Raw genomic sequence first — 26,410 nt, 5'->3', positions numbered from 1 at the left:
ATAAAATTGTACATTAAAGTCAATATAATTCTACATGTGTTTCATGGCATATCCATAGATGCAGCTGATCCTGAAAAGACTCATCTGAGAAGAATTGAGCCTTGAGGTTTTCCAGGGAAGTGTTACCCATGTGCTTTGTATCCTTGATTTTTCTTGCAGCATTTGCTACACAGGACAATGGGAGTTTCTTCTCTTTTGCTGGTTGTTATTTTCAAAATATATGACATTAATTATGATCCTTGAACGTTCATTAGTAGGTTTAGATTGATGAATTCATTTGAATACTGCTCTTTTGATGAAATAATCAATGACATTTAACAAAATTGAATCTTTTCACCTTTGCTAGAACAGTGGAAGGTTCATTTGTGAGGAACCAAAGTGTAAGGTTTCTCTCTTTCAAAAAACCTGAGAGATAACATTAATCTAACATTGCATACGAAGTCAAGTGTAGACTTCTTCGGATGAATGATAATTTTAAAAAATGTTAGGCTGTTCTGGTCATGTCCAAAAAACATACTAAGTAGTTTTAAACTCACTGAACAGAAACCTTTCAAGACAAACCAAAACCTGTCGCCATACAGCTCTGATGAGTATTACCCTGTCAAGGGACCCCTGCTCAGCTTGATGGCCTGCAGTTTATAAGTCGGTGTGTGGTGAGCAAAACTAATTTTCTTGGCCATTATTCCGGGCTTTTTAGACTAAAGACTCTACCACTCTATCAATTAACAAATTCTTTGTTCTCATACAGCCTCACTGGACCAGCAAGTAGCCGTTAGAGTCTGATAATAATCTCTGACTTGTCCGGGAATCAATTCTGGGGCTTCCGGGAATGCGGTGTACTTGCTATCCGTAGAAAACACGGCCAGCATGGTCCTTTAAAATCTGAATGTAAATGTTGTCTATATTAATAAAGCTTTCAGATTGTCTAGAGTCAATGAAAAGTCCAACAACTATTTGTTGTACGAACTTGAACATGGTAGGCAAGAGATTGACCTTTCTCAGGTTAAGATCCAATGTATGTCTATCTGACAATCAGAGTCAACTGTGGGAACACAAGAAACAAATAAGTGACCAGTCATTTAAGAACATATAATAGGATGAACACGATGACAGGAAGTTGTAGGAAGAGAAGAAAATAATTGCAGATATTATTGTTGTCCTTTAGGTATTTCTTCTTCTTTTGCTCCCTCTTGCAGTGCTGTCCTCTTTATCTTATTATGAGTTCCTTTGCTTGTTCGTGTTCTTCATATAATTTTGACTTGACACTTGTTTGCTTGTTTAATTTTTAGATTGGGAGAATAAATTGATATTTTTATTGTACAACTATGCAGTTTATTTTGTTAGCTATGTCATGTTTATTTATAAACTTTTACTCTAGTTATCTGTTTACTCTACATTTCTTATTTTGTTTTGCATATTTGTTCCTTACAGCCTTCCTGCGATATTAAGAATGAAATAAGTGTAGATGAACACACAGTGGATCAGTTGGTCGCTTGTTTCAAAGAAGAAGACAAGTACGTACAGTTTAGCTTAGTAAGATTTTACACCCCTAACCCTCGGCAATATGGAATTTGCTATTTATATGTTCAGTAGCTCCTTCTGCAGACAAGAAGTTGAGTGAAGTCCTAGATATCCCAATATCTTGGGTTCAATGTGAGCACAGGTCCATTCCGATCGTTCTCAAATTCTGTCTCCTGTACTCCACTCATGGTCCGAACTAGTTGGTTTGATCATGGCTCGTGAGCAAATTTCACAAAATTAAAATAAGTCAGCCTGTAGTATCTAGTGATCAGCAGGCCGCCTAGTTGGCACCAAATCTCTATAGAACACTTTTCCGCCTTGTCAATACTTTACATATTTGATTATAATTAATTACCGTACTTGTTTCTAGAGCCATTTAATCTCTTCTTCAGCGGTGCCAAAACATCAATTAATCTTTGGACTTGGTACATTGGTACAAATAGAACAATTATAAAAATCATGAAATTGTTTAAATATTTCTCTGTCGGATGAGATTAAGAAGAGGAAATTCCGATTTATGTGAGGTCTCAGATATATAGCAGACTTAAGGAAAGAAGAAAAACGTTCTTCAAGAAGAGAGCAGAAACTATTTTAACATAGTGACTACCTTAATACGTAGGTGTTACTCGTGTTTATTTACTTTTACAAATTGGAAACTAATTAATTCTAAGGTGTTTTACTAATATTTACTTACTTACTATGTCACTTGTTACAGACTTTAAAGTAGAAATTTTCTAATCATAAAATAATAAAATCTATTAAATGAATCACTATATGCTAATTTTTTAAATTCTGCTCTGCTCTTGGAATTTACATCCTTATTTACATCTAAAAAGAATAAAATGTTTCTTTGTGTCTAAAATTACATTTACTTTGTCATTTAGTAAAACACTTTAAAATAAAATAGTTTCCAATCCGTAAAGTAAGTAAATATGTGTAACACCTATGTATTAAGTTAGTCACTATGTTAAAATATTTTCCGCTCTCTTCTTGAAATTTTTTTTTCTTCTTTCCTTAAGTCTGTTATATTTCTGAGACCTCACATAAATCGGAATTCCCTCCTCTTAATCTCATTGTTATGCTGCCGGCAACCGGTTTGTTTATACAGACTAGTGCAATAATATTTCGTTCGTGGTTAAATTTGACAACAAGTTGAACTGAAGAATTTGATGGTAAAATGGCTAGCATGGTCTTTACGTAACCGGCAGCATAGTAGCAGCTCGCCCCGTAAGGTCACTGACAGCAAGGAGGACATATTGTTTGGTTCAGACCAGTGTTACGTCACTTTAATTTGTGGATAAATTGAGATGAAACTGAATTGATCTGTTGGTTGTTTGTTTTAAAGGAATTGGACGGTTAAAATGGCGAGCATGGTCTGATGAGATTAAGAGGAGGAAATTCCGATTTATGTGAGGTCTCAGAAATATAGCAGACTTAAGGAAAGAAGAAAAACGTTTTTCAAGAAGAGAGCAGAAACTATTTTAACATAGTGACTACCGTAATACGTAGGTGTTACTCATGTTTATTTACTTTTACAAATTGGAAACTAATTAATTTTAAGGTGTTTTACTAAATGACAACGTAAATGTATTTTTAGACACAAAGAAAAATTTTATTCTTTTTAGATGTAAATAAGGACATCAATTCCAAGAGCAGAGCAGAATAAAAAAGTTAGCATATAGTGATTAATTTAATAGACTTTATTTTTTTCTGATTTGAAAATTTCTAGTTTAAAATCTGTAACAAGTAACATAGTAAGTAAGCAAAAGGTGAAACACAGAGAAATATTTTAACAATTTCATGATTTATATATAATTGTTCTTTTTGTACCAATGTACCAAGTCCAAAGATTAATTGATGTTTTGGCACCGCTGAAAAAGAGAGTAGTTAGCTTCTCGAAACATGTACGGTAATTAAGTATACTTAATTAAGTATAAGTATTGACAAGGCGGGAAAATGTTCTTTAGAGATTTGAATATAAGTCAGTACGGACCAACACGATGAAAATAATCAGTTCTAGTTGGCATCACTCGGTATCTGAGCCAGTACAATGATTATTAATATTACCATCCCAGTTCGTTTCTTCATATTGTAATATGTGTACTTGGGATGTCTGGTTGACCATGACTTTGCTGTTGGCCATTCTTGCAACATGACCAGTCCAGAGAATCAACCTGCTGTGTATTAGGCACTTGATTCGCTCCCATTTCATACCTCCATACATCTTTATGTTTCTTCTTTCGAAACCCCTATTTCTTTCAATTAGTGACAGTTCGCAAATTCCTTCTTTCTGTGATATTGATATATCTACTGTCGCCTTCAATGGCTTGTTAAGTTTCAAAGCCATTAAATATAATGGCTCATATGATGGCATAGTAGATTTTTATCTTGGTGTTATTAGGTACATATTTTTTAATGTTGTTTCAGGTGGAAGAATAACATCAAAATCCTGCCTGGAATCTTTCTTTTATTTCAAGGCCTGATTTTTTGCAGTTGGATGACCATGTTCTGATGTACTCAATTTCCTTTCCATACTTAGAATTTATTCTGACCTTTGAAAATTTGACCTTGGTTTCCAGTGGCTGAAAATCCAGCAATCATCCACAGTGGCTGGTGTGTTATATTTCATCAACTCTTTATAAACACTGCTCCATGCAGTTTGTAGATATTTAAATGTCTAATTGTCAAGTCTTTATTTCTCTCCAACATTTAACTTGGCCTGCTGTTGCACTTTCACAATCTTTGTTCTAACATCTGACAGTGTAAATAGTAGCTGATTTCTGCACAATCACGGGCAATGTGTGGTAGAAATGCAAAACACCACTCACTCACTCATCACAATATTCCAAGAACTATCAAATCAATAAAACTGAAGTATGGTCATGAGAAACAGGTAAGCAACCTATTTGAGGAATGACTCTTGGTACAATTAAATGATGTGTGTAGAAAAAAAAAAAAAAAAAAAAGCAAAAGTGGGGTTGATTCAGAGCAATAGGTTGGCCTCAGCATCCTCAGTGTTCAGGCAGGTGGAAAGTATATTCTGTGATAGGAATAACACTGCCTCTTCTTTGGCTATGTTGGATGTAAGTGAAGGATTCAGATGTTTAGTTTAGCAAGAACGCTATTCTTGAATATTTAAATCTGCAGTTCATCAGAACAAAATAACCAGAAAATAGTTCTAGATTGTGGCAAACAGCTCCGTAGTGATACGAGGTCTCCAATTTTGTATCGTGTTTTTAGTTGTGTAAAGTGTAATAACATCTGCTTAAGTAGTATCAAAGTACTCCTCGAAAAACAGAGAATTGTGTACAGATTTAGATATTAATAAGTGCTTAGTAGTATCTAAATGTGAGATTAATTCTTGGGCGTGGTGTGAACGTGTACGGTCCACCATAGGAATTGCTGTCGGATGTCTAGGGGATTAAAGGGTTGCTGGAGGAAGCAAAGTTGCCAAACCGCCCGTATCATTTCCCCACCTTGTGATGTGTTCAATTGCTCTTAGTGGAGATGTGGAATTGAACCCAGGACCAAACTCAGAAATCTCATTCAAATGCCTGTGTAACATGTAATTCTAAACATCATGTGAATCAGCTGTTTGTGATATGTACATTTTTTACTGACCAGTCCATAGAACATGTGCAATGATTAATACAACTCTACTGTAGAAAATTAAGTCAGGGATGCAGGCATGAACATGTTGGAAATGTAGTTCTCCACAATCTCTGAATCATTTATTAACATGACATCAAGCAGTGTAAATGATGATGTTAGCAACTCAGAATATTGGACTGCACATAACAGGACAATTACTGTGTTTTACAGCCTGAAATATGTGAAGTGTAAACAGGCAGTTCTGGCCACTCTTGCTTCTTTAGACCCACCAATTCTGTGCGTTAGTGAATCCTGGTTAAATTCATCAAACTGTGACACATTAGTGGTACCTCAGTCATACACAGTATTTAGGAAACCTCAGAGGGAAGATCACTTTTTGCCATGAAACCCGAATTCAACCGTGTGTGCTTTGAACTGCTGGAAGTAGAATTTGCTTTGGTGGAATTCATGTTCGCTGGAAGCAAGTTACTTTTGGGTTTCATGTACCGAGCTCTGAACTCCACCGGTGACATCAATGAGGAATTACTACTGTCTCTAAGTCATGTACAAAATATACAACATTGATTCAAATAAATGTGGGAGGAACACCACCAAGAAACTCATCCACAAAGCTTACAAAAACTACATAAGCATGATAAGTAACAACAGCAAAGACATGTTGTAATACCTTAATACAGCAAATCAGCACAACGTGCATTCTATTCTAATGACAATAGTTACCTTCTCCGAGGCCATTGCCTCAGTGTTCAGTGTGAAATTTTAAGGGGGCAATAATGAGCCATGGAAAAGTACAAATATGTACCCAAACACAGCTAAGCCGTTACCACTATCCCTCTCCATCCTTTACTTCACAGAGATTGAGGTAATTAACAGCCTTCAAAATACTGCTTCCGACAATGACAACATACCTCAAATTATCTTTTGTGCAATGTACAGAAGCATTAGCTCCCTTGGAGTGGAACTTGGAACAAAATTTAGGCTACACATTGTACTAATGAGACTAGGGACATGGTGTAAGGCTTCATACTGCCCCCTTTTTACCGAGCTAGCTCAGCCGGAGAACAAAAATCTCAACGGAGGACCGTTCGTTGTCTGGCTTTGCTTATTTTTGAAGGCAGGGAAAGAGACAAGGTCTAGCGACAATTATACAAAAATAGGACTTTTATTAAGAACTAGCACTCAATCATTTAACAAATTTAATTAAACAAATCTTGATGACAAAATTAAATTTTGGTTCTTCTCTGCCAGTTCCTTCAATACAGCGTCTAATTCCCCCAACAGTTTTGGAGGTCACTAATTCTGTAAATATACAGATGGATATCAGCCGAATTCTGGCTCAATGAAACACATAAAAATAAATTCTCTATGGGATGACCTCCTCTCTATAATGTCGTTCTTATTTACAAATTAAATTAATTCAATCTCAAAAAGCTGTCTGATTCATAACTAGTTCTAAGCGTCTAAAATATCAGATCCATTCATGTCTACATTCATGATTTAAATGACAACCTTACACCTTAGAGTACTGAATTAAACGTGATATCCATTAAATTGGAAATAAAGAAGACAAATTTTTTTTATCGGAATCATTACTCAAAGATGTCTCTATCTGACTTATTTTCATCCAGTTGTGGTGGTACATTAATTATTTTGTATGAAACTTTCTTTAATATTTGATAGAAAAAACGTGACGTTAATCTTTAGCAGCTGATGCCTTGGGAAAATTTAACATTATAAGCCCTACAAAAACATTGAACCTTATCCACTGGTGCGAAATAATTCTTTCTTATTCATTACTATCTGATACTTTAAGCTCATCTTAACTTAATTTCAAAATAAAATTTACTAAAGGTTCAATTCTCAAAACGTTAGATCAAATCAAACAGCGATGCTGATAACCAGAACGCAACGTGATGAACACGTGGCCGGGTCAAAACCAGAGTCAAACATATCTCACAATTCACTGAAATTACCACCACACACACACAGCAATCACACTAAGTCACACGAAAAATATTTACATTATTTACAACGAATTCTAGACTTTGAATATTATATTTTGACTTTTATCCTAGGCACATGAATTCTCACGATGACGGTATCAGGCAAAATATTCATTCACGTCTCTCAGAAATGCGATTGAGTCTGGATGATCAATTGGTCAAAGATGATGAAAATTCACAACATTGGCCAAGGTAACATTGGCGGTTGATATCCAGAAAATTGTCGTCTACAGAAACGCACATATTACAGGTCAAATATCCACATTCATGGTTCATGAGTCACAACATTATTATTACTCAACTCCACGTCTATCCATTAACACATGCTCCTACTTGAAGAAATTACGTCTAACCACACACGTCTTCAAATAAAATTCAATAATTGAATTCACAAGTCAATAAATACAATAAATGATCTGTCAGGATTCCGCCATATTCCAGGCTCATATTCACCCTAATTGAGCACACATTAACATCTTGCACAAAAGATCAAGCAATATTTAAACTCATGACCCTTATTTATCCATTTAACCCGAGGTGAAAATTTTCATTATTATACATACATACATACATACATACATACATACATACATTATAATTATAGACTGTTATGCCTTTCAGCATTCAGTCTGCAAGCCTCTGTGAATTTACTAAACGTCGCCACAATCCTCTTCTTGCAACTAGTTCTGTGGCCTCATTTAGCTCTATACCTCTTATCTTTAAATCGTTAGAAACCGAGTCTAACCATCATTGTCTTGGTCTCCCTCTACTTCTCTTACCCTCCATAACAGAGTCCATTATTCTCCTAGGTAACCTATCCGTCTCCATTCGCCCCACATGACCCCACTACCGAAGCCGGTTTATGTGTACAGCTTCATCCATCGAGTTCATTCCTAAATTAGCCTTTATCTCCTCATTCCGAGTACCCTCCTGCCATTGTTCCCACCTGTTTGTACCAGCAATCATTCTCGCTACTTTCATGTGTGTTACTTCTAACTTATGAATAAGATATCCTGAGTCCACCCAGCTTTCGCTCCCGTAAAGCAAAGTTGGCCAGAAAACAAACCGATGTAAAAGTTTCGTCTGTGAGCTGACTTCCTTCTTACAGAATACTGTTGTACACAACTGCGAGCTCACTGCGTTAGCTTTACTACACCTTGATTCAATTTAACTTGCTATATTACCATCCTGGGAGAACACACAACCTAAATTCTTGAAATTATCGACCTGCTCCAGCTTTGTATCTCCAATCTGACATTCAATTCTGTTGAATTTCTTACCTACTGACATCAATTTAGTCTTCGAAAGGCTAATTTTCATACTATACTCATTGCACCTATTTTCAAGTTCCAAGATATTAGACTGTAGGCTTTCGGCACAATCTGCCATTAAGACCAAGTCATCAGCATAGGCCAGACTGCTTACTAAATTTCCACCTAACTGGATCCCTCCCTGTCATTTTATACCTGTCAGCAGATGATCCGTGTATACTACGAACAGCAAAGGTGAAAGATTACAGCCTTGTCTAACCCCTGTAAGTACCCTGAACCAATAACTCATTCTACCATCAATTCTCACTGAAGCCCAATTGTCAACATAAATGCCTTTGATTGATTCTAATAATCTACCTTTAATTCCATAGTCGCCCAGTATGGCGAACATCTTTTCCCTCGGTACCCTGTCATATGCTTTCTCTAGATCTATGAAACATAACACAGCTGCCTATTCCTCTCGTAGCATTTTTCAATTACCTCGTGCATACTGAAAATCTGATCCTGACAGCCTCTCTGTGGTCTGAAACCACACTGGTCTTCATCCAACTTCCTCTCAACGACTGATCACACACTCCCTTCCAAGATGCTAGTGAATACTTTGCCTGGTATACTAATCAATGAGATACCTCGATAGTTGTTGCAATCCTTCCTGTTCCCCTGCTTATAGATAGGTGCAATTACTGCTTTTGTCCCATCTGAAGGTACCTTACCAACACTCCATGCTAATTTTACTACTCTATGAAGCCATTTCATTTCTGCCTTCCCACTATACTTGACCATTTCAGGTCTAATTTCATCTATTCCTGCTGCTTTATGACAATCGAGTTTATTTACCATCCTTTCCACTTCCTCAAGTGTAATTTCACCAACATCATTTTCCTCCTCCCCATGAGCTAGGCTGTTCGCAACACCACAAGGAAGATTTCCTTTTACGTTGAGAAGATCTTCAAAATATTCCCTCCACCTCTCCAGTGATTCCTTGGGATCTATTATGAGTTCACCTGAATTACTCAAAACACTGTTCATTTCCTTTTTCCCTCCTTTCCTAAGATTCTTTATTACTGTCCAAAAAGGTTTCCCTGCTGCTTGACCTAGCCTTTCCAGGTTATAACCAAAATCTTCCCATGACTTCTTTTTGGATTCAACAACTATTTGTTTTGCTCTGTTTCTTTTATATACATACAAATCCCTGTCTGCCTCGGCCCTTGTTTGGAGCCATTTCTGATAAGCCTTCTTTTTACGTTTACAAGCTGCTCTCATTTCATCATTCCACCAAGATGTTCGCCTTTTCCCATCTTTACACACAGTTGTTTCCAGGCATTCCTTTGCTGTTTCTACTACTGCATCCCTGTATGCCATCCATTCTCTTTCTATATTCTTAACCTGCTTACTGTCTACTGTTCGAAATTTTTCACTAATCATATCCATGTACTTATGTCTAATTTCCTTTTCCTGGAGATTTTCTACCCTTATTCGTTTGCAGACAGATTTCACTTTCTCTACCCTAGGCCTAGAGATACTTTGTTCACTACAGATCAGATAGTGGTCTGTATCATCGAAAAATCCCTGGAAAACTCGTACATTCCTAACAGATTTCCTGAATTTGAAGTCGGTTAAGAGATAATCTATTATGGACCTGGTAACCCTGGCCTCCCATGTGTAGCGGTGAATAGCCTTATGCTTGAAGAATGTATTCGTAACTGTTAAACCCATACTAGCACAGAAGTCCAGCAAACGCTTCCCATTCCCATTAGGTTCCATATTTTCCCCACATTTACCAATCACCCTTTCGTATCCTTCAGTTCTATTTCCATCTCCCGCATTGAAATCACCCATTAGCACTATTCTATCTTTGCTGTTGACCCTGACCACGATGTCACTCAATGCATCATAAAACTTGTCAACTTCATCCTCATCTGCACCCTCACATGGTGAATACACTGAGACAATTCTCGTCCTAATTCCCCCAACTGCTAAATCTACCCACATCATTCGCTAATTTATGTGCCTATTAGAAACTATGTTGTGTGCAATGGTATTCCTGATAAAGAGCCCTATCCCATATTCTGCCCTTCCCTTTCTAACACCCGTCAAGTACACTTTATAATCTCCTACCTCTTCCTCATTATCTCCCCTTACCCGAATATCACTTACTCCTAGCACATCCAGATTCATCCTCCTTGCTGACTCAGCCAGTTCTACTTTCTTTCTTCCATAAGCCCCATTAATATTAAAAGCTCCCCACCGAATTCCATTTCGTTCGCCAAGTTGTTTCCAAGGCGTCCCTCACCTGTCATATGGGAGTGGGACTCTGTTACTCCCATAGGTCCGAGGCTTGCTTAAAGTGTTCTGAGCTCGGTAAATTCATGAAGCAGGACGCTACCCTACTTACACGTAGTCCAAGTGAGTATATCTCCTCTAATGGGTTATGGACCACCGGTGGATTGTATAGTCCTAGCCGCCTGAGCACAAGGAGGGCCACGACTCAGAATATGTCCGAGATGCCCACTCCCATCCCATAGCAACTGGTATCCCGACTCTCAGGACAACTTACTAGGCCACTCAGCCGTTGCCCATGGTTAACGAACTAGGACGTGAGTACAGTAACCCATTATTATTATGATTATTATCATTATTATTATATGTGCTAGATATTAAATTTGCGCACACTAGAGTTCGACAGTATGCCATATGACACTAACTCGCCTTAAATTTTGCATAGAAATCCGGCATAACAAACATGCCGTAAATCTATCCCACATGACTTCCAGAATTTTTTTCAAAAATAAATTATTACTTACCGATGAGGACAATGATTTTTAAATAATACCAGGCTATTAAGTGTAACATTTAGAGTAATTGTAGAAGACAGACACGCATTCTAGCTATTCTAATAGAGACCAATAATCACTCACACATAAATGACAACACTACCATCTCCCATGTGAGAGAAGGATGAAAAATATGAAAGACTACTCCAAGACTAGAAAAAATACTATCACTAATGAATAAGTAAGCATTATTTCTACAAAGATGAACGGATAAACTTTTAAAAAAGGTACCTAAATGTATGATGAAACTGGATCTCTGCCAATGATCTGGAATCTCTTTGGTTATCTGCTTCCATCGTTATCTCCCCATGTCAGATGTTGCCTACATTTTAACACACCATTGTAGTTGTGATGTTCAATGCTGAATTGTGGTAGGTCTCCTCCTCAAAGTGTAGAAACATCTTGTTGCACTCGAATGAACACTTGGCAATCCTCTTCTTTCTTCTAACACCTAGTCTGGCTTGAGCAACCGAGGAGGGAAGTTGGATGGTGCAGTGTGTGCTGCGAACATGGTCGGTATTGAGCGGTACCAGGCCGTGATTGGGAAATGGCAGGGGAAGTAGAGGAAGGAGACCAAGAATGGACGAGTGTTAAGAAATGAAGGAGTAAAATTGGGTGAAACGGTGCTGGTAGTGACAGTGATAGCAGTGCTGCTGGTTATTGGGGGTGGGGGGTGGAATTAAACCCAGGCCCAAATACCAGCGGAAAATTCAGCATGGAGGATTTGGCAGCACTTAAGGTTCTGGTGAGTGAAGTAATGCAGGAAAAGTGTCAATGGGATAAGGTACAGGAAATCAAGGACATGATGGAGGAGCAGAGAAACGAGATAGGGAACATGAAGAAATTACTAGAAACGAAGACTGAGGAATCAGACGGGAGACTGAGCAACAATGAGAAGGAAATTATGTTATTAAGAGGGAAAGTTAAATATTTGGAAGAGGAGGTGAAGATGAAGAGAGAAGTGGAGGGGTACAGGCAGGAGAGAATGAAGAAAGCCATATTTATATATGGTGTAGAGGAAGGTGAGAGGGAAGGAAAGATGGATCTGGTATCCAAGGTAGTAGAGGTCATAAGGGATAGAATGAAGATAAACTTTAGTGAAGGGGACATAGATGATGTGGAGAGAGAGGGAAAAACTAAAGGACGGAGGCCAATTAGAGTAAAATTTTTCTCGAGCCTAATGGCAGAAATTGTGATAAGAAACGGTAGCAATTTACAGGGCCAGAAAGTAGGGGTGAAAGGAGACATGGGGAAGGAAGGAAGTGAAATTATGAAGATTCCGAACAGACACTTTTGGAGAGCGAGACAACAGGGACTAAAGGCCCGAATAAGAGGTCAGAGGTTAGTGGTGACAAACGGAAGATGGGTTAGGGAGCACTCAGTGGCGAAGCTGAAGGAGATGGATGAAAGTGTCAATTCCGTGATGACGGGCCAAGGTGGAAGGAAGAAAGAAGTGACGAGGGGTGGAGCCGAGGAACGAGAGGCGATAAATTCAGGAGGGAATGGTCAGTGCAGTGTGGACTCAGAAGATCAGAGCAGTGAAGGGGTGAGTGAGGGTGAGCAGCAAGAAACAGTGAGAGCAGAGTGCAGTGGTTTAGTGAGCAAGAAAGGACATGAGAAGAGTGATTGACAGGAAAGTAAAGCTGTTATGAGTAAAGGAAGAAGTAGGAGTTTAAAAGACCTCTGGTGTAAAGTATGTAAAGGGATGGAGGATACGGAGCGCATGGAATGGAATAGGTTAGTAAAAAAAAGGAGAAATGGAGATAGGGGATGAGCGGGCGAGAACTACATGGAGTAAGATTAGGGGTGGAAACTAAGAAGGGAGGGAGGGAAAGTTATAACTATATTAGAAAATAGGATGTGTGAATATTGAGGGACTAATAAGCAAATTAGGAAATAAGAAAGTTCGATAAGTAATAGAAAGTTTTGACGTTGTGGCACTCTTGGAGATGTGGTTGGAAACAGGGAAGGAGATCTCATGGAAGGGGTTTGTGATTAAATATAAATATAGAAGGAAGGAGAGGATTAAGGGACGCACCCAAGGAGGTATGGTAGTAATAATTATGGAAGAAATTAGAGGACTGGTGGAGGATATAGAGACAGATGTGAATGAAACCATATGGTTGAGAATGAATATGGGAGGGGCAGAGGGGAGGGTGAGGAAAATGGTTGGGAATGAATATGGGAGGGGCAGAGGGGAGGGTGAGGAAAATAAGTCTAGCGTTCGTATATTGCCATCCTAGTAGTTCAGCATATGTTAATAAGTATCTTTTTGAAGAGCTCTTGGTGGATATTTGTATGATAAGAGAAGTTTGCAGGAGAAGAGGACATGTTGTTATTCGGAGATTGGAACGCGAGAATAGGGGAACAGTGCCCAGTAAGTAGTGAAGATGGAAGGTGTATGTTGAAAAGCAGAAGTAGTGAGGATATAAACAGTTATGGGGAGAAGCTCCTAGAGATGTGCGCTGCGGGAAATTCGTATATTTTGAATGGTCGCCTTCTGACCCCAACTTGGTAGGTTCGATCCTGGCTCAGTCCGGTGGTATTTGAAGGTGCTCAAATACGTCAGCATCACATTGGTAGATTTACTGGCACGTAAAAGAACTCCTGCGGGGCTAAATTGCGGCACCTCGGCGTCTCTGAAAACCGTAAAAGTGTAGGTAGTGGGACGTAAAACAAATAACATTATTATTATTATTATTATTATTATTATTATTATTATTATTATTATTATTATGGTAGTTTGATAGATATGGTTTTAAGCTTGGAAGGAGTGTTGGAGGATATTGTAAGGATGGAAGTAGGCGACTGGATTGAATCTCACCATTTCCCAGTGTGGGTATGTTGAAGAGGGGGGAAGAGACACACATAAGGAAGGAAGCTGAGAGGAAGGATAAATTAGGGACTGGATATAACAAGTACAAAGGGTCAGAGAAAGTGGGACGGGATTGGGATAGGGTAGCAAAAGAGGAATTACAATTTCTGAAATATGATTGGGAATGTGCGTTAGAGGAAAATAATATTGATAAAGCCTTGGAATTGCTACTACATCCAATAAAGATGATAGCACAGAAGGTAGAATGTAGAAGGAGGAAACAGAAAGAGGGGGAAGAATGGTTTAATAGAGAGTGTGAAGGAATGAGGAGGAGGGTGCTGGGGGCGTTAGAAGAGTATAGGAAGAAAGGTGGGAGTGCAGAAAGGGAGGTTTTTTTCTGTAAGTTGAGGAAGGAGACGAGAGGAACAAACTGAAGCCATAAATAAAGATTGTAAGACTAACAGCATTGAAAAAGTTTGGGAAAGGATTAATAGAATAATTAAGGATAGAAGGAGTGTAGAGAGAACGAGCATTGAGGAAGTTCAGTGGGTGAGGTATTTTGGTGAATTACTTGGGGGTTAGGGGGGAAAATGGTGGAGGGAGACAGGGGAAGGAGTAATTTGGAGGAATAGAAGAGTGCTAAATTATGAATTGGACAAGGAAATTACAAGTTAAGAAATGTTGAGAGTGATAAGAAGAATCAAGGGCAAATCGGCCGGGGGATGTAATGGGATCAATAACAAGTATTGGAAAGAAATGAGCAAAAATGTGACAATGTTAGAGGGCATAGTTAAACTATTCAATAAGATCTATGATGGGGGAAAGTACCCGAAGGAATGGGAAATAGTAATTGTATGTCCAATATATAAGGGAAAGGGTAGTAATAATAGTTTAACAATTATAGAGGAATATCTCTGTTAGACTCCTCAAGTAAAATTTACATGGGTGTGTTGGTGAACAGGTTAAGTGAATGGGCCGAAAGAAATGAAATATTGACAGATTACCAAGGAGGATTTAGCAAAAAGAAACGAACAGTGGATAATATAATAATAGTAAGTACTGTCTTAGAGAAGTATAAGAGCCTGTGTAGAAGTAAGGTGTATGTGGCAGCAATCGATTTTGAAAAAGCGTTTGATAAGGTGAATAGGGAGGCTCTATTGGAGAAATTGGGTAGGTTGGAGGTCTCGGAAAAGATGATGAGGCCAGTGGAGGGAATATATAGGGTGGTCAGGTTTTGTGTAAAATTGGGAGACGATAGATTGAGCAGACCCTTAGATTCTAAAGTGGGATTGAAGCAAGGGTGCAAATTATCGCCAATATTGTTTTATTTTATTTATCAATGATATCTCGGATGGGCATGGAGATAGAAATTGGGCCGTGCCGGTAATTAATGGGTTGAGGGTACCGGGACTGATTTTTGCTGACGATGTAATATTAATGACTCTAACTGGAGGAGGGATGCAGAAGGCCTTGAATGCAGTGTCGGTTTTCGCGAAGAAATGGGCCCTGAGATTTAATGGGAATAAATCTAAAATGCTAGTAGCCCAGGTAAACAAAGGAAGAGGGGAGGACGGGAAATGGGTCCTGCAGGGAGAAAGGCTGGAACAAGTAATGAAGGTGGAATATTTAGGAGTCATTATTAACAGTAAAGGAACTTGGAATGATCGGATTTGTAGGGCGAAAAGCAGAGGCTTGGCAGCCCTAGCCTCAGTCAAAAACTTGTTTGTTAAATATCCAAGTATCAGTCATAAAACCTTGAGGTTAGTGTTGAGATCGGTGATTTTCGGTAGGGTATTGTATGGTGCGGAAGTATGGGGGTTGGATGAGAAAAGAGGTGAATTAAGAATTATAAGTAACTTCGGTAAGATAGTGATGGGGCTGCCGAGGTGCACAGCTAATGCAGGGGCAGAACTAATGTGTGGGGAGGATTTGGAATCTGAGTGTGTGAAAAGAATAGTTAGATATTGGATGAATTTAAAAAGACAGGAAGGAGGGAGGGTACTACAGGCCGTGTATGAGCAACAACGAAAGAGCATGTTTAAGGGTGGCTGGCTAGAAAAAATTAAGGGATATTTGGAGATGATAGGTTTGGGGTACATGTGGGAAGAGGTGTGGACGAAGACAGATGCTAGAGGGATGAAGGTACTGACAAGGAGGATTAAAGATATGTATAGGCAGAAATTATTGGCTGAAGGTAGAGTAAGAAGTTCTCTTAGAGTTTTTAATAAAGTAGAAGAAGTAACGGGGATAAATATTAGAAAGGTGAGAGGTTAAACAGGAGAGGGTTGGTTTGATGGCTATTGGGGATTCATAAAAATAAGGGATGGTTAAAAGGTGGAGAGAAGTTGGTATGTATACTTTGTGGTGCAGAGAACAAGGAATGCGAAGTAAGCAACTGTGTATACAAGGACTTGAACTGACTCTGTTGCAATGTAATGTCAGCAGTTTCTTCTCTTGCAGAGCTATTTGTTGTGACAGTCATGTGGTGAATGCAAGGTCAGAATAGGGCCAGATTAGTTGCATTTGTAGGTAGATTTTTTGTTTAATATTATTATTATTATTATGGTTACTTGGTTATTATTATTATTATTATTATTATTATTATTATTATTATTATTATTATGGCTACTTGGTGGTATACAGTAGGACATACGCTCTTTTCTCACTATTCACGCATAGTAGGAGCTGGTAAGGAAGGATGGGCAAGGGAGAGCAGGGCATACCCGTAAGAAGACGGGGTGGGACGGGCCCACTCCAAATAAGAAGGGAGAAGTATGAGAGACGGGATATGGGAGGAGAGCGGCTTCAGTTTCACGTGGACGGCCGCTATGGAATGGTGAGAGAAACGCATTGTCATCTGGTAGGATTGTTGGGGGTCTTCCTTAGGGCTTAACGGATAGGGCCGGTCGTGTCATCATCGGGAGGGCGGCCTTCTTCTCACCAGGGGTGATGACACGACCGGACAGTAGCAGTAGTTTCCAATATTATTTCATGCTTGATTTTATTATCCTTTATGGTTCATTTTATTTTGTGTTTTAATATTAAGTGGAGACGGTGGGAGTGGCATGAGGGACTGAGGATGACTGCCGTGGTTATTCTTTCTTGGGGCTTTCACGTTTCCGGAGTATCCAATGAACCTCATGGCATCCCCAGGGTATCCGGTATTTCTTTTCCTTTTCTTTTGATGTCAGTTGCCCATGTGAACATGTATCGGGGCAAATTCGCCTATAATGTTCAATAAATATCTATCTATCTACCTATCCTCTAACACCGTAGAGGCTGAAACTGACAAGACATTTTAGAAGCTATTCTGGACACACACGCGTTGAGTTCCGAGGATGGGCGAGTTGGCCGTGCGCGTAGAGGTGCGCGGCTGTGAGCTTGCATCCGGGAGATCGTGGGTTCGTGCCCCACTGTCGGCAGCCCTGAAGATGGTTTTCCGTGGTTTCCCATTTTCACACCAGGCAAATGCTGGGGCTGTACCTTAAGAAAGGCCACGGCCGCTTCCTTCCAACTCCTTGGCCTTTCCTCTCCCATCGTCGCCATAAGACCTATCTGTGTCGGTGCGACGTAAAGCAACTAACAACAAAAAAAAGTTCCGAGGATGAATGACACTTAACTTATCCTATGAAAATCTGCCAGACTCGTTGATTAAGGTGTTAAGGAAGATAGTTAATTTGCACTGCCAAGTAGAAATAATTCCAAGTCCAATGACGGAGCGTCTTCGTCGTAAACCAGCGTACGTGAAGTTCGTAAGTAAAGGCACGGAGCAAGAAGAAAAGCAAGAGAGTGTTTCTTCCGAAAACTGGGGAATTTAAGCACTTCTCAAGGAGGGTGTGTTACCACATTGGTTTGCAATTGGCTGTCGTCTTGCACCTGATAGGCAATTATAATTCTCGAAAAGTACTTTCATTTCAAGACTCGGGCATGCGTAATTTAGATCGAGGCGACCGTGACTACTCTCAGTGGGTCACGTGGACAGCTGACAGCTCGATAAGAAAATCAATACTCTGCTCCTCGCTGGTAGGACTGGTTCTGTAAGGCGAGAACGTCTCTACAACACGGGATTGAAAAAAGATCGCCCGTGCGAATGAAATAGTAGCCTTGTACTCTCAAACACAGTAAAATGCTTATTGTAGGCCAAATTTGAAGGGAACATCATCTCCCTTGGTTGGAAATGATTTAGTTGGTAAATTAAATCATTAGCACTCAGAAATGTAATGTCAGAATATACCCTGAAAATTTTCATTTCACAGTCCTGAAGTCACACTCTTTCTTGTTGTCTTTTGGCAAGCTATCTCGGCACGTATCCTCCTATTGTCAACTTCAGGAGCAGCACCTAACAAGCTAAGTTGTTCCAATACAGTGGTCCTGACATTCCCTGTACATCTCTTCCGGCATATTCACCTGCTTTGATACATGATGATGCCCTGGATCCTCATTTTTATCCCTAGATGAATCTTCTGCTGTGATAACATTAACTTGACCAGTTGCTGCCTGCTTAGGAAAATAATAACTCCTTAAATTAGCGGCGTTGTGGGTGCCTTCATAAGTTTTGTCTAAGCTTTGAATTCTGTATGCGTTGTTCCCAAAGACTTTAATGATTTTATACGGTCCAACGAAGAGTGGCGCGAACTTGGCGTAGAACTTGCTGGTAGGTTCTGATATAGCCGGTTTCCTTGGTATTCATGTAGTCTCAGTGGTCGATGAAATTTCTTATCTCTAACTCTCCTCTGTCTTCTTTCAGCATGCTCCCGTAAAGACTTAGCAGCCCTTTCGATATTCTCATTTTAAGTTGGTCTGAGAGCACCTGGACATTGAATGACGTTGTCCCATGGTCTATGAGGATATCTGTCGAAATGAAGGACAGAAGGAATCTGAGACGTGGCTTCATGAATCGTGTTGTTTAAACAATCCATCATGATAGGTAGGACATCTATCCACAGCCAGTGTGTTTCTCCACAAAATATGCGACAAAACTTGGTGAACTCTTGCATGACCCTCTCGGCTGGATTACTGGACGGGTGACGGATAGAATTTAAAATATGTTTGATTTCCAATCGCTCCGTGGCGTGTCGAAATTCTTTTTGTACAGAAGTAAACTGAGACCCATGTTCGGTTAATAAAGCTTAAGGCTTGCCCATATGAGGAATGATGTTACGGGTAATCCGGCGTATTACTGATTTGGAATTTGCTTTCTGAATGGGGTATAAAGTGACATACCTTGAAAACACGTCAATCGTGACAATGACATGACGGTTACCCCTTTTAGACGTCGGGACGCGTCCGAATAAGTCCATGGCATATAACTGTTTGGGACCTGAAGGTAGAATTGGTATAGGATTTTGCTGCAACAGATGAGAGCTAGGCTTCACTCTCTGGCAAGTATCGCAGGTTCGAACTACGTTTCGGACCAGTAATCAGAGTCCTTCCCACGTGAACTTCTCCTGGATAGTGGCTAGGGTCTTATCTATGCCGCGATGGCCTGTGATTCTATGAGCATGCCAAATAAGTGGCTCCTGTAATTTCAGTGGGATAACAACTTTCAATTTAGACTTGGCATGGTCTATAAATGTAAACAAGATGTCTAAATACTGATATCTTGAGGCTTTCCTTTTAATTCTCTGGTATCAAGGTTCTCCAGATTTAAGCTTATTTTCCAAGGAATTTATAATTGGCGTTAAATTAGAATCACGTTTCTGAGCTTGCCCAATGTAGCTGAGTGTACGTAGAAATTCGTGGTCTTCTGGGACTAATACTAATTGATTGACCTCCAGAGTCTCAACGTTCGGATTTCCACTTAGACAATCCGCTAATACGTTACTCTTTCCTGTACAGTATTCTAGTTGAATGTTGAATTGCTGCACAAACATAGTCCACCTAAATACACGTTCTGATGCCATTGTAGCCTTCATCATGAATGTCAGTCTTATGGTCTGTCCTCACAATAATAGGAAATCCGTAGATTATCTTCTGCCAGTATTTCAAGGCGTAAACGATGGATAGCATCTCCAATTCCGTAACTGAATAATGCCTCTCGTGATTGCGAAGCTTGCGGCTAACAAATACTAGATAAACCTTCCTCTCAGAATTCTCAACACCCTCTTGGAATAGTACGACCCCAATTCCAATATCAGATGCGTCCGTCTGTAGAATGAACGGCTTCTCAAAATCGGGATATCCTAATTTGATATTATTCAGAAGTATTTCCTTAGTCTTCACAAATGCCTAGTCACATCATTCCGTTGCCAACGATTTCCCTCTTTCTAGCTCTTGAAGTGGTGCGACCGTCTGCGTGTACTGTGTACAATGGTTTGAAAAAAATGGCCATACCCAGAAATTGCCGTACTTGTTTGACTCGAATGGGTTTTGGGAATTTACTAATAGATTCAATCTTGACTGGAGTAGGCCTTATTCCAGTACCATCAATGACGTGCCCCAGGAATAAAATTTCGGGTTAGCAGAAGTGCGATTTCGCTAGGTTGACGTGAAATCCTGCTCGTGAGAAGTTATCGAGCAGTTTCTTGAGCTTGTCAATGTGTTCGTCCAGGGTTTCGGTTGCTAGGAGCAGATTATCGACATACCTAGTAGTGAAGCTCTTTACCTCTTCTGTCAGGCATCTCTCAAGTTCACGGATAAGTGCTGCACCGGCATTGCGCAAACCCAATTGTAATCTGCAAAAAATATACGTCTGCTGATCGTACATAAATCCTGTAAGCAGTCTGGATTTTTCCTCAAGAAGGATGTGATAATATGATGAAATACAATCAACTGAAGAAAAGAATTTCATCCCTCTGAATTTCTGTGGAATATCCTTAATAACGGTTGCCTGATCTCTTTCTGGTATTAGTTTTTGGTTGATAGCGCGCGCGTCTAAGCAAACCCTCAAGGAACCATCTGGTTTATTTACCACCACCAATGAACTAATAAATGGTGTACTGGCCTTCATAATGATACCATCCCGTTCCATTTCCGCAATTATCTTCCCAACTCGAGAATGAAACTTTTACGGAATAGGATATGGTTTCCCTTTAAAGGGTATCCAATCTGTTGCCACGAGTGAATACTTGAAATTACGAATCCGGTCTGGTTTATCATCAAAGAGGGTTTTATATTTCAATAACAAATTCCGGAGTTGATTCTTTTCCCGGTCTGATCCTAGAGCTTTTTTAATCTTTAAATTAACAAGATCAAATGGATGCGCAGATATTTCGCCCCCTTCTAAAATGTTGTCCGTGGCCTGCTGGATTTCCTCTGTGGCCTCCTAGTCTTCGGATTCTCACGATGTTGAGACGTTATCAATATGGAAAGTACATGGGTCACTTGCATCGGATAGATTAAATAAGGCTATCTCAGATGAGTCATCCATTCTGAACAGGATTCGGTTCGAATCTAAGTCTATATTGGCGAGGTATGTCAAGAAATCAGCTCCTAAGATTATATTGAACTTAATGTTAGACATTGCGAGAAATGCATGAGAGAACCCAGTGTTTCCGATTTCCACGTCAAGGAATGTCTGCTGTCTGCATGGCGAAAGTTTTGTCTGGAATAATTCCTTTAATCTTGGCATGTGACACCGCAATGATAGGAATATCATACCTGTCCTTAAGATCATTCAGAAATGAATTGGATATTACACTAATGGTAGACCGAGTGTCTATCAAACATTTAACTTTTAGATTGCAAATTCTGCCAAAATTATTGGCAACGTTTTAATATAATTTTCATTCAAATTTGGATTTTCTTCTAGTAGTTCTTCTGACTTCTTCATCCATGAATCAATCTCAAGTACTATCCATTCCTGACCTTCAGGTTTATTCAAAATGCTAGAATAAGGTCTATCTTCAACTAATTCATTTGTTGTTTTAATGGCACCTTGGTCGTGCCCCTCATTGTCAAAGTCTCCTCTTCTCTCCCTCTGTTTAGCCTCCTGGTACTCTAGGCTTTCGGCTCCAACGATGTCCGGATTAGAATCTTGCTCATGTATAGCGCGTCTCCATTTATTTATTTTCTTGCGCGGATTTTTGCAGTTCCTGAAGATACTTCTCCCTCTCTTCGTGTCGCCAGTCTCTCTTCCTTCCCTCTGTTCGACGAGTATCCGTTTCTCCATCTTCCTCGATCATTATCATAGGGTCTCCGTCTTGTGTTTCGGTTGGAATAATCCCAACTTACTCTGTTTCTAAATCTCGACGTGGGAGAACGATCCCGCTGTGGCCTTCCTTCCTGAGCTATATTCCAACTTCTCCCTTGGTTGTTCGGAGTTCTCTCGTTCGACCTCGTTACAGTAGTCTGGGAAACTTGTTGTTCAGGATTGACGTTACGCCTTGGTTGTTCCTTTGAGGTCATATTCAGCTGTCTGAGGATAGCCTCAGCTTGGATTGTCGACTGAACATTAGAGGCAATCATAATCCTCTGGATCTCAGCTGGTAATTGTCTCACGATCACTTTAACAAGTTCGGGTTCCGACAGACGTGTATCCAGCTCTCTGAGTTTCCGTAATTGCCTAGCGAAAAACTCAGAAAACCGTATCGGAGTAGACGAGGCACATCTTTTTGCATAATTGTAGTATAAGTGGATGGTTCTGCCGTCACCTCCGCCTCGGGCCCTCCGCAGAGACCTCCAACGCCACCTCCGCCTCCGGCCCTCGGCAGAGGCCTCCTCCTCCCGCGGGAAATTTGAATTTTAGCGCGAGATTTGAATTGGTGAACATAGCCACGTGCTTTTTGAAAGCTGTCTTCCGCCATCTTTAAACAACAACGCATCGCTAACCTCAGTGCGGCCATCTCGACGGGCCTAAACCTCAGTGCTGCCATATTTACGGCACTAAACCTCATTAGCGCGAGATTTGAATTTGTAAACAAACCCAAGTGCCTTATTGACAGCCACGTGCTTTTTTGACAGCTGCCATCCGCCATCTTGCATCGCTAACCTCAGTGCCGCTATCTTTAGCTACTACCTTTAAAATGTGGTGGCGGATAATTTGAAAAAAAATTACGTGTTTCTTGACAGCTGTCATCCGCCGTCTTGCATCGCTTACCTCAGTGCTGCTCTCTTTACGGTACTAGACCTTATCGTGGTGGTGGTGGGAAATTTAAAATCCACGTGTTTCTTGACAGCTGTCATCCGCCATCTTGCATCGCTTACCTCAGTGCTGCTATCTTTACAGTACTAAACCTTATCGTGGTGGTGGTGGTGGGAAATTTAAAATCTACATGCTTTTTTGACAGCTGTCATCCGCCTTTTTTAATCAAGAGAGCACCGTGCTACTATCTTTACGGCATTGCAGGCAATTTAAAATATTCCGTCAGCTGTCATCCGCCATCATTAATCAACAGAGCACCGTGCTGCTATCTTTAGCTACTACCTTTGAAATATGGTGGCGGGTAATTTGAAACATTTCGTTAGCTATCATCATTAAACAGTAAAACTTCAATGCATTAGCGAACCTAACCTCTCATCTACCATCTTGAAGGAGACTATCCTCAGTTAACAACAAGATGCCCCTCCCGACACTAATTAGCACTTAGAGATTACAGCACAAGATGGTGGCGGCTGTTATAGCCTTCTTCTCCTCCGCCTCCTCTATCTCTTCCTCCTCCTCTGTCAAGGCATAGCTTTTTCGATTATGCATTGCTAAGGCGTGAGTGTACAGCGATAACATCATTGCGCATGTTTAGACTTGCGGATTACAAGAGAAACCTAACAAGACTAGAATCGAACACTGTACTCGATGTCGTTAACTTCAACATGTGATTAGAACATTGTTTGATGTGTTCAGATCACTACATAAGTTATCAGGACTAGAATCGAACACTGCACTCGATACAACTTGTCAGGGGATACCATTGTTCTAACAAGATCAGATTGAAACATAAGACTAGAATCGAAGACTGTACTAGATACAACATGTCGGGGGATACTTTTGTTCTAAGAAGATTAGATCGCAAAAGAAGTGATTAAAGCATAACAAGACTAGAATCGAACACTGTACTCGATGTCGTTTACTTCAACGTGTGATTAGAATAATGTTTGATGTGTTTAGAACACTACATAAGTGATCAAGACTAGAATCGAACACTGTACTCGATACAAATTGTCAGGGGATACCATTGTTCTAAGAAGATCAGATTGAAACATAACAAGACTAGAATCGAACACTGTACTCGATACAACATGTTAGGGGATACCATTGTTCTAAGAAGATCAGATTAGAACATAACAAGACTAGAATCGAACACTGAACTCGATGTCGTTAACTTCAATATGTGATTAAAACATTGTTTGATGTATTCAGATCTTTAAATAAGTGATCAAGACTAGAATCGAACACTGTACTAGATACAACATGTCAGGGGATACTTTTGTTCTAAGAAGATTAGATCGCAAGAGAAGTGATTAAAGCATAACAAGACTAGAATCGAACACTGTACTCGATGTCGTTTACTTCAACGTGTGATTAGAACAATGTTTGATGTGTTTAGAACACTACATAAGTGATCAAGACTAGAATCGAACACTGTACTCGATACAAATTGTCAGGGGATACCATTGTTCTAAGATCAGACTGAAACATAACAAGACTAGAATCGAACACTGTACTCGATACAACATGTCAGGGGATACCATTGTTCTAAGAAGATCAGATTAAAACATAACAAGACTAGAATCGAACACTGAACTCGATGTCGTTAACTGCAATATGTGATTAAAACATTGTTGATGTATTCAGATCATTAAATAAGTGATCAAGACTAGAATCGAACACTGTACTAGATACAACATGTCAGGGGATGCTTTTGTTCTAAGGAGATTAGATCGCAAAAGAAGTGATTAAAGCATAACAAGACTAGAATCGAACACTGTACTCGATGTCGTTTATTCAACGTGTGATTAGAACAATGATTGATGTGTTTAGAACACCACATAAGTGATCAAGACTAGAATCCAACACTGTACTTGATACAAATTGTCAGGGGATACCTTTATTCTAAGATCAGACTGAAACATAACAAGACTAGAATCTAACACTGTACTCGATACAACATGTCAGGGGATACCATTGTTCTAAGAAGATCAGATTAAAACATAACAAGACTAGAATCGAACACAGAACTCGATGTCGTTAACTTCAATATGAGATTAAAACATTGTTTGATGTATTCAGATCATTAAATAAGTGATCAAGACTAGAATCGAACACTGTACTAGATACAACATGTCAGGGGATACTTTTGTTCTAAGAAGATTAGATCGCAAAAGAAGTGATTAAAGCATAACAAGACTAGAATCGAACACTGTTCTCGATGTTGTTAACTTCAACATGTGGTTAGAACATTGTTTAATGTATTCAGATCATTAAATAAGTGATCAAGACTTTTTTTGCTAGGGGCTTTACGTCGCACCGACACAGATAGGTCTTATGGCGACGATGGGATAGGAAAGGCCTAGGAGTTGGAAGGAAGCGGCCGTGGCCTTAATTAACGTACAGCCCCAGCATTTGCCTGGTGTGAAAATGGGAAACCACGGAAAACCATCTTCAGGGCTGCCGATAGTGGGATTCGAACCTACTATCTCCCGGATGCAAGCTCACAACCGATCAAGACTAGAATCGAACACTGTACTAGATACAACATGTCAGGGGATACTTTTGTTCTAAGATGATCAGACTAAACATAACAAGACTAAAATCGTACACTGTACTCGATTGTGATTAGATCATTGTTTGATGTGTTCAGAACACTACATAAGTGATCAAGACTAGAATCGAACACTGTACTCAATACAACATGTTAGGGGATAATTTTGTTCTAGGAAGATCAGATTATAGTAGTATAATTGGACAGTTCTGCGGCCACCACCTCCTCCGGGCTCCCAGGGCTCCCTCCACCACCCGCGGGAAATTTGTATTTTGGCGGGAAATTTGAATTTTGGCGCGAGATTTGAATTTGTAAACAAAGCCACGTGCTTTTTGACAGCTGTCATCGACAACAACCCATCGCTAACCTCACTGCTGCCATCTTGACGGGCCTAAACCTCAGTGGTACCAACTTAACCTAACTAGCGCGAGGTAAACATAGCCACGTGTTTTTTGACAGCCACGTGCTTTTTGACAGAAAACAACGCACCGCTAACCTCAGTACTGCCATCTTCACGGGCCTAAACCTCAGCTAGATACCTTTGAAATGTAGTGGCGGCAATTTGAAAAATTCTTTATGCTCCTGTTTGGAAACAAACCTATGCGCTTTTTGTCAGCTATCCGCCATCTTTAATCTAGAGAGCACCGTGCTGCCCTCTATGTGGTGGTGGTAAATTCTACACGCTCTTGTTTGGAAACAAACCCATGTGCTTTTCTGA

General features: G+C 39.8%; 2 protein-coding genes across 2 annotated transcripts in view; one reads left to right on the top strand and one right to left on the bottom strand.

Moving 5' to 3' along the window:
• LOC136882154 (uncharacterized) overlaps positions 1–4,067 on the top strand; it is a 60,791-nt gene extending 56,724 nt beyond the window's left edge. Inside the window, exons 4-5 of the mRNA XM_067154702.2 lie at positions 1,432–1,514; positions 3,949–4,067. Coding sequence (XP_067010803.1) covers positions 1,432–1,514; positions 3,949–4,033 — 168 coding nt within the window. The 3' untranslated portion in view covers positions 4,034–4,067. The remainder of the gene's footprint in view (positions 1–1,431; positions 1,515–3,948) is intronic.
• LOC136882153 (zinc finger protein 480-like) overlaps positions 1–26,410 on the bottom strand; it is a 297,571-nt gene that overhangs the window by 39,955 nt on the left and 231,206 nt on the right. The window lies entirely within an intron of this gene.

The sequence above is a fragment of the Anabrus simplex genome, chromosome 10, assembly GCF_040414725.1.
Source record: "Anabrus simplex isolate iqAnaSimp1 chromosome 10, ASM4041472v1, whole genome shotgun sequence".
Classification (NCBI taxonomy): domain Eukaryota; kingdom Metazoa; phylum Arthropoda; class Insecta; order Orthoptera; family Tettigoniidae; genus Anabrus; species Anabrus simplex.
The sequence above is the reverse complement of the archived record's forward strand: the minus strand, read 5'-3'. Positions and strand labels throughout refer to the sequence as shown.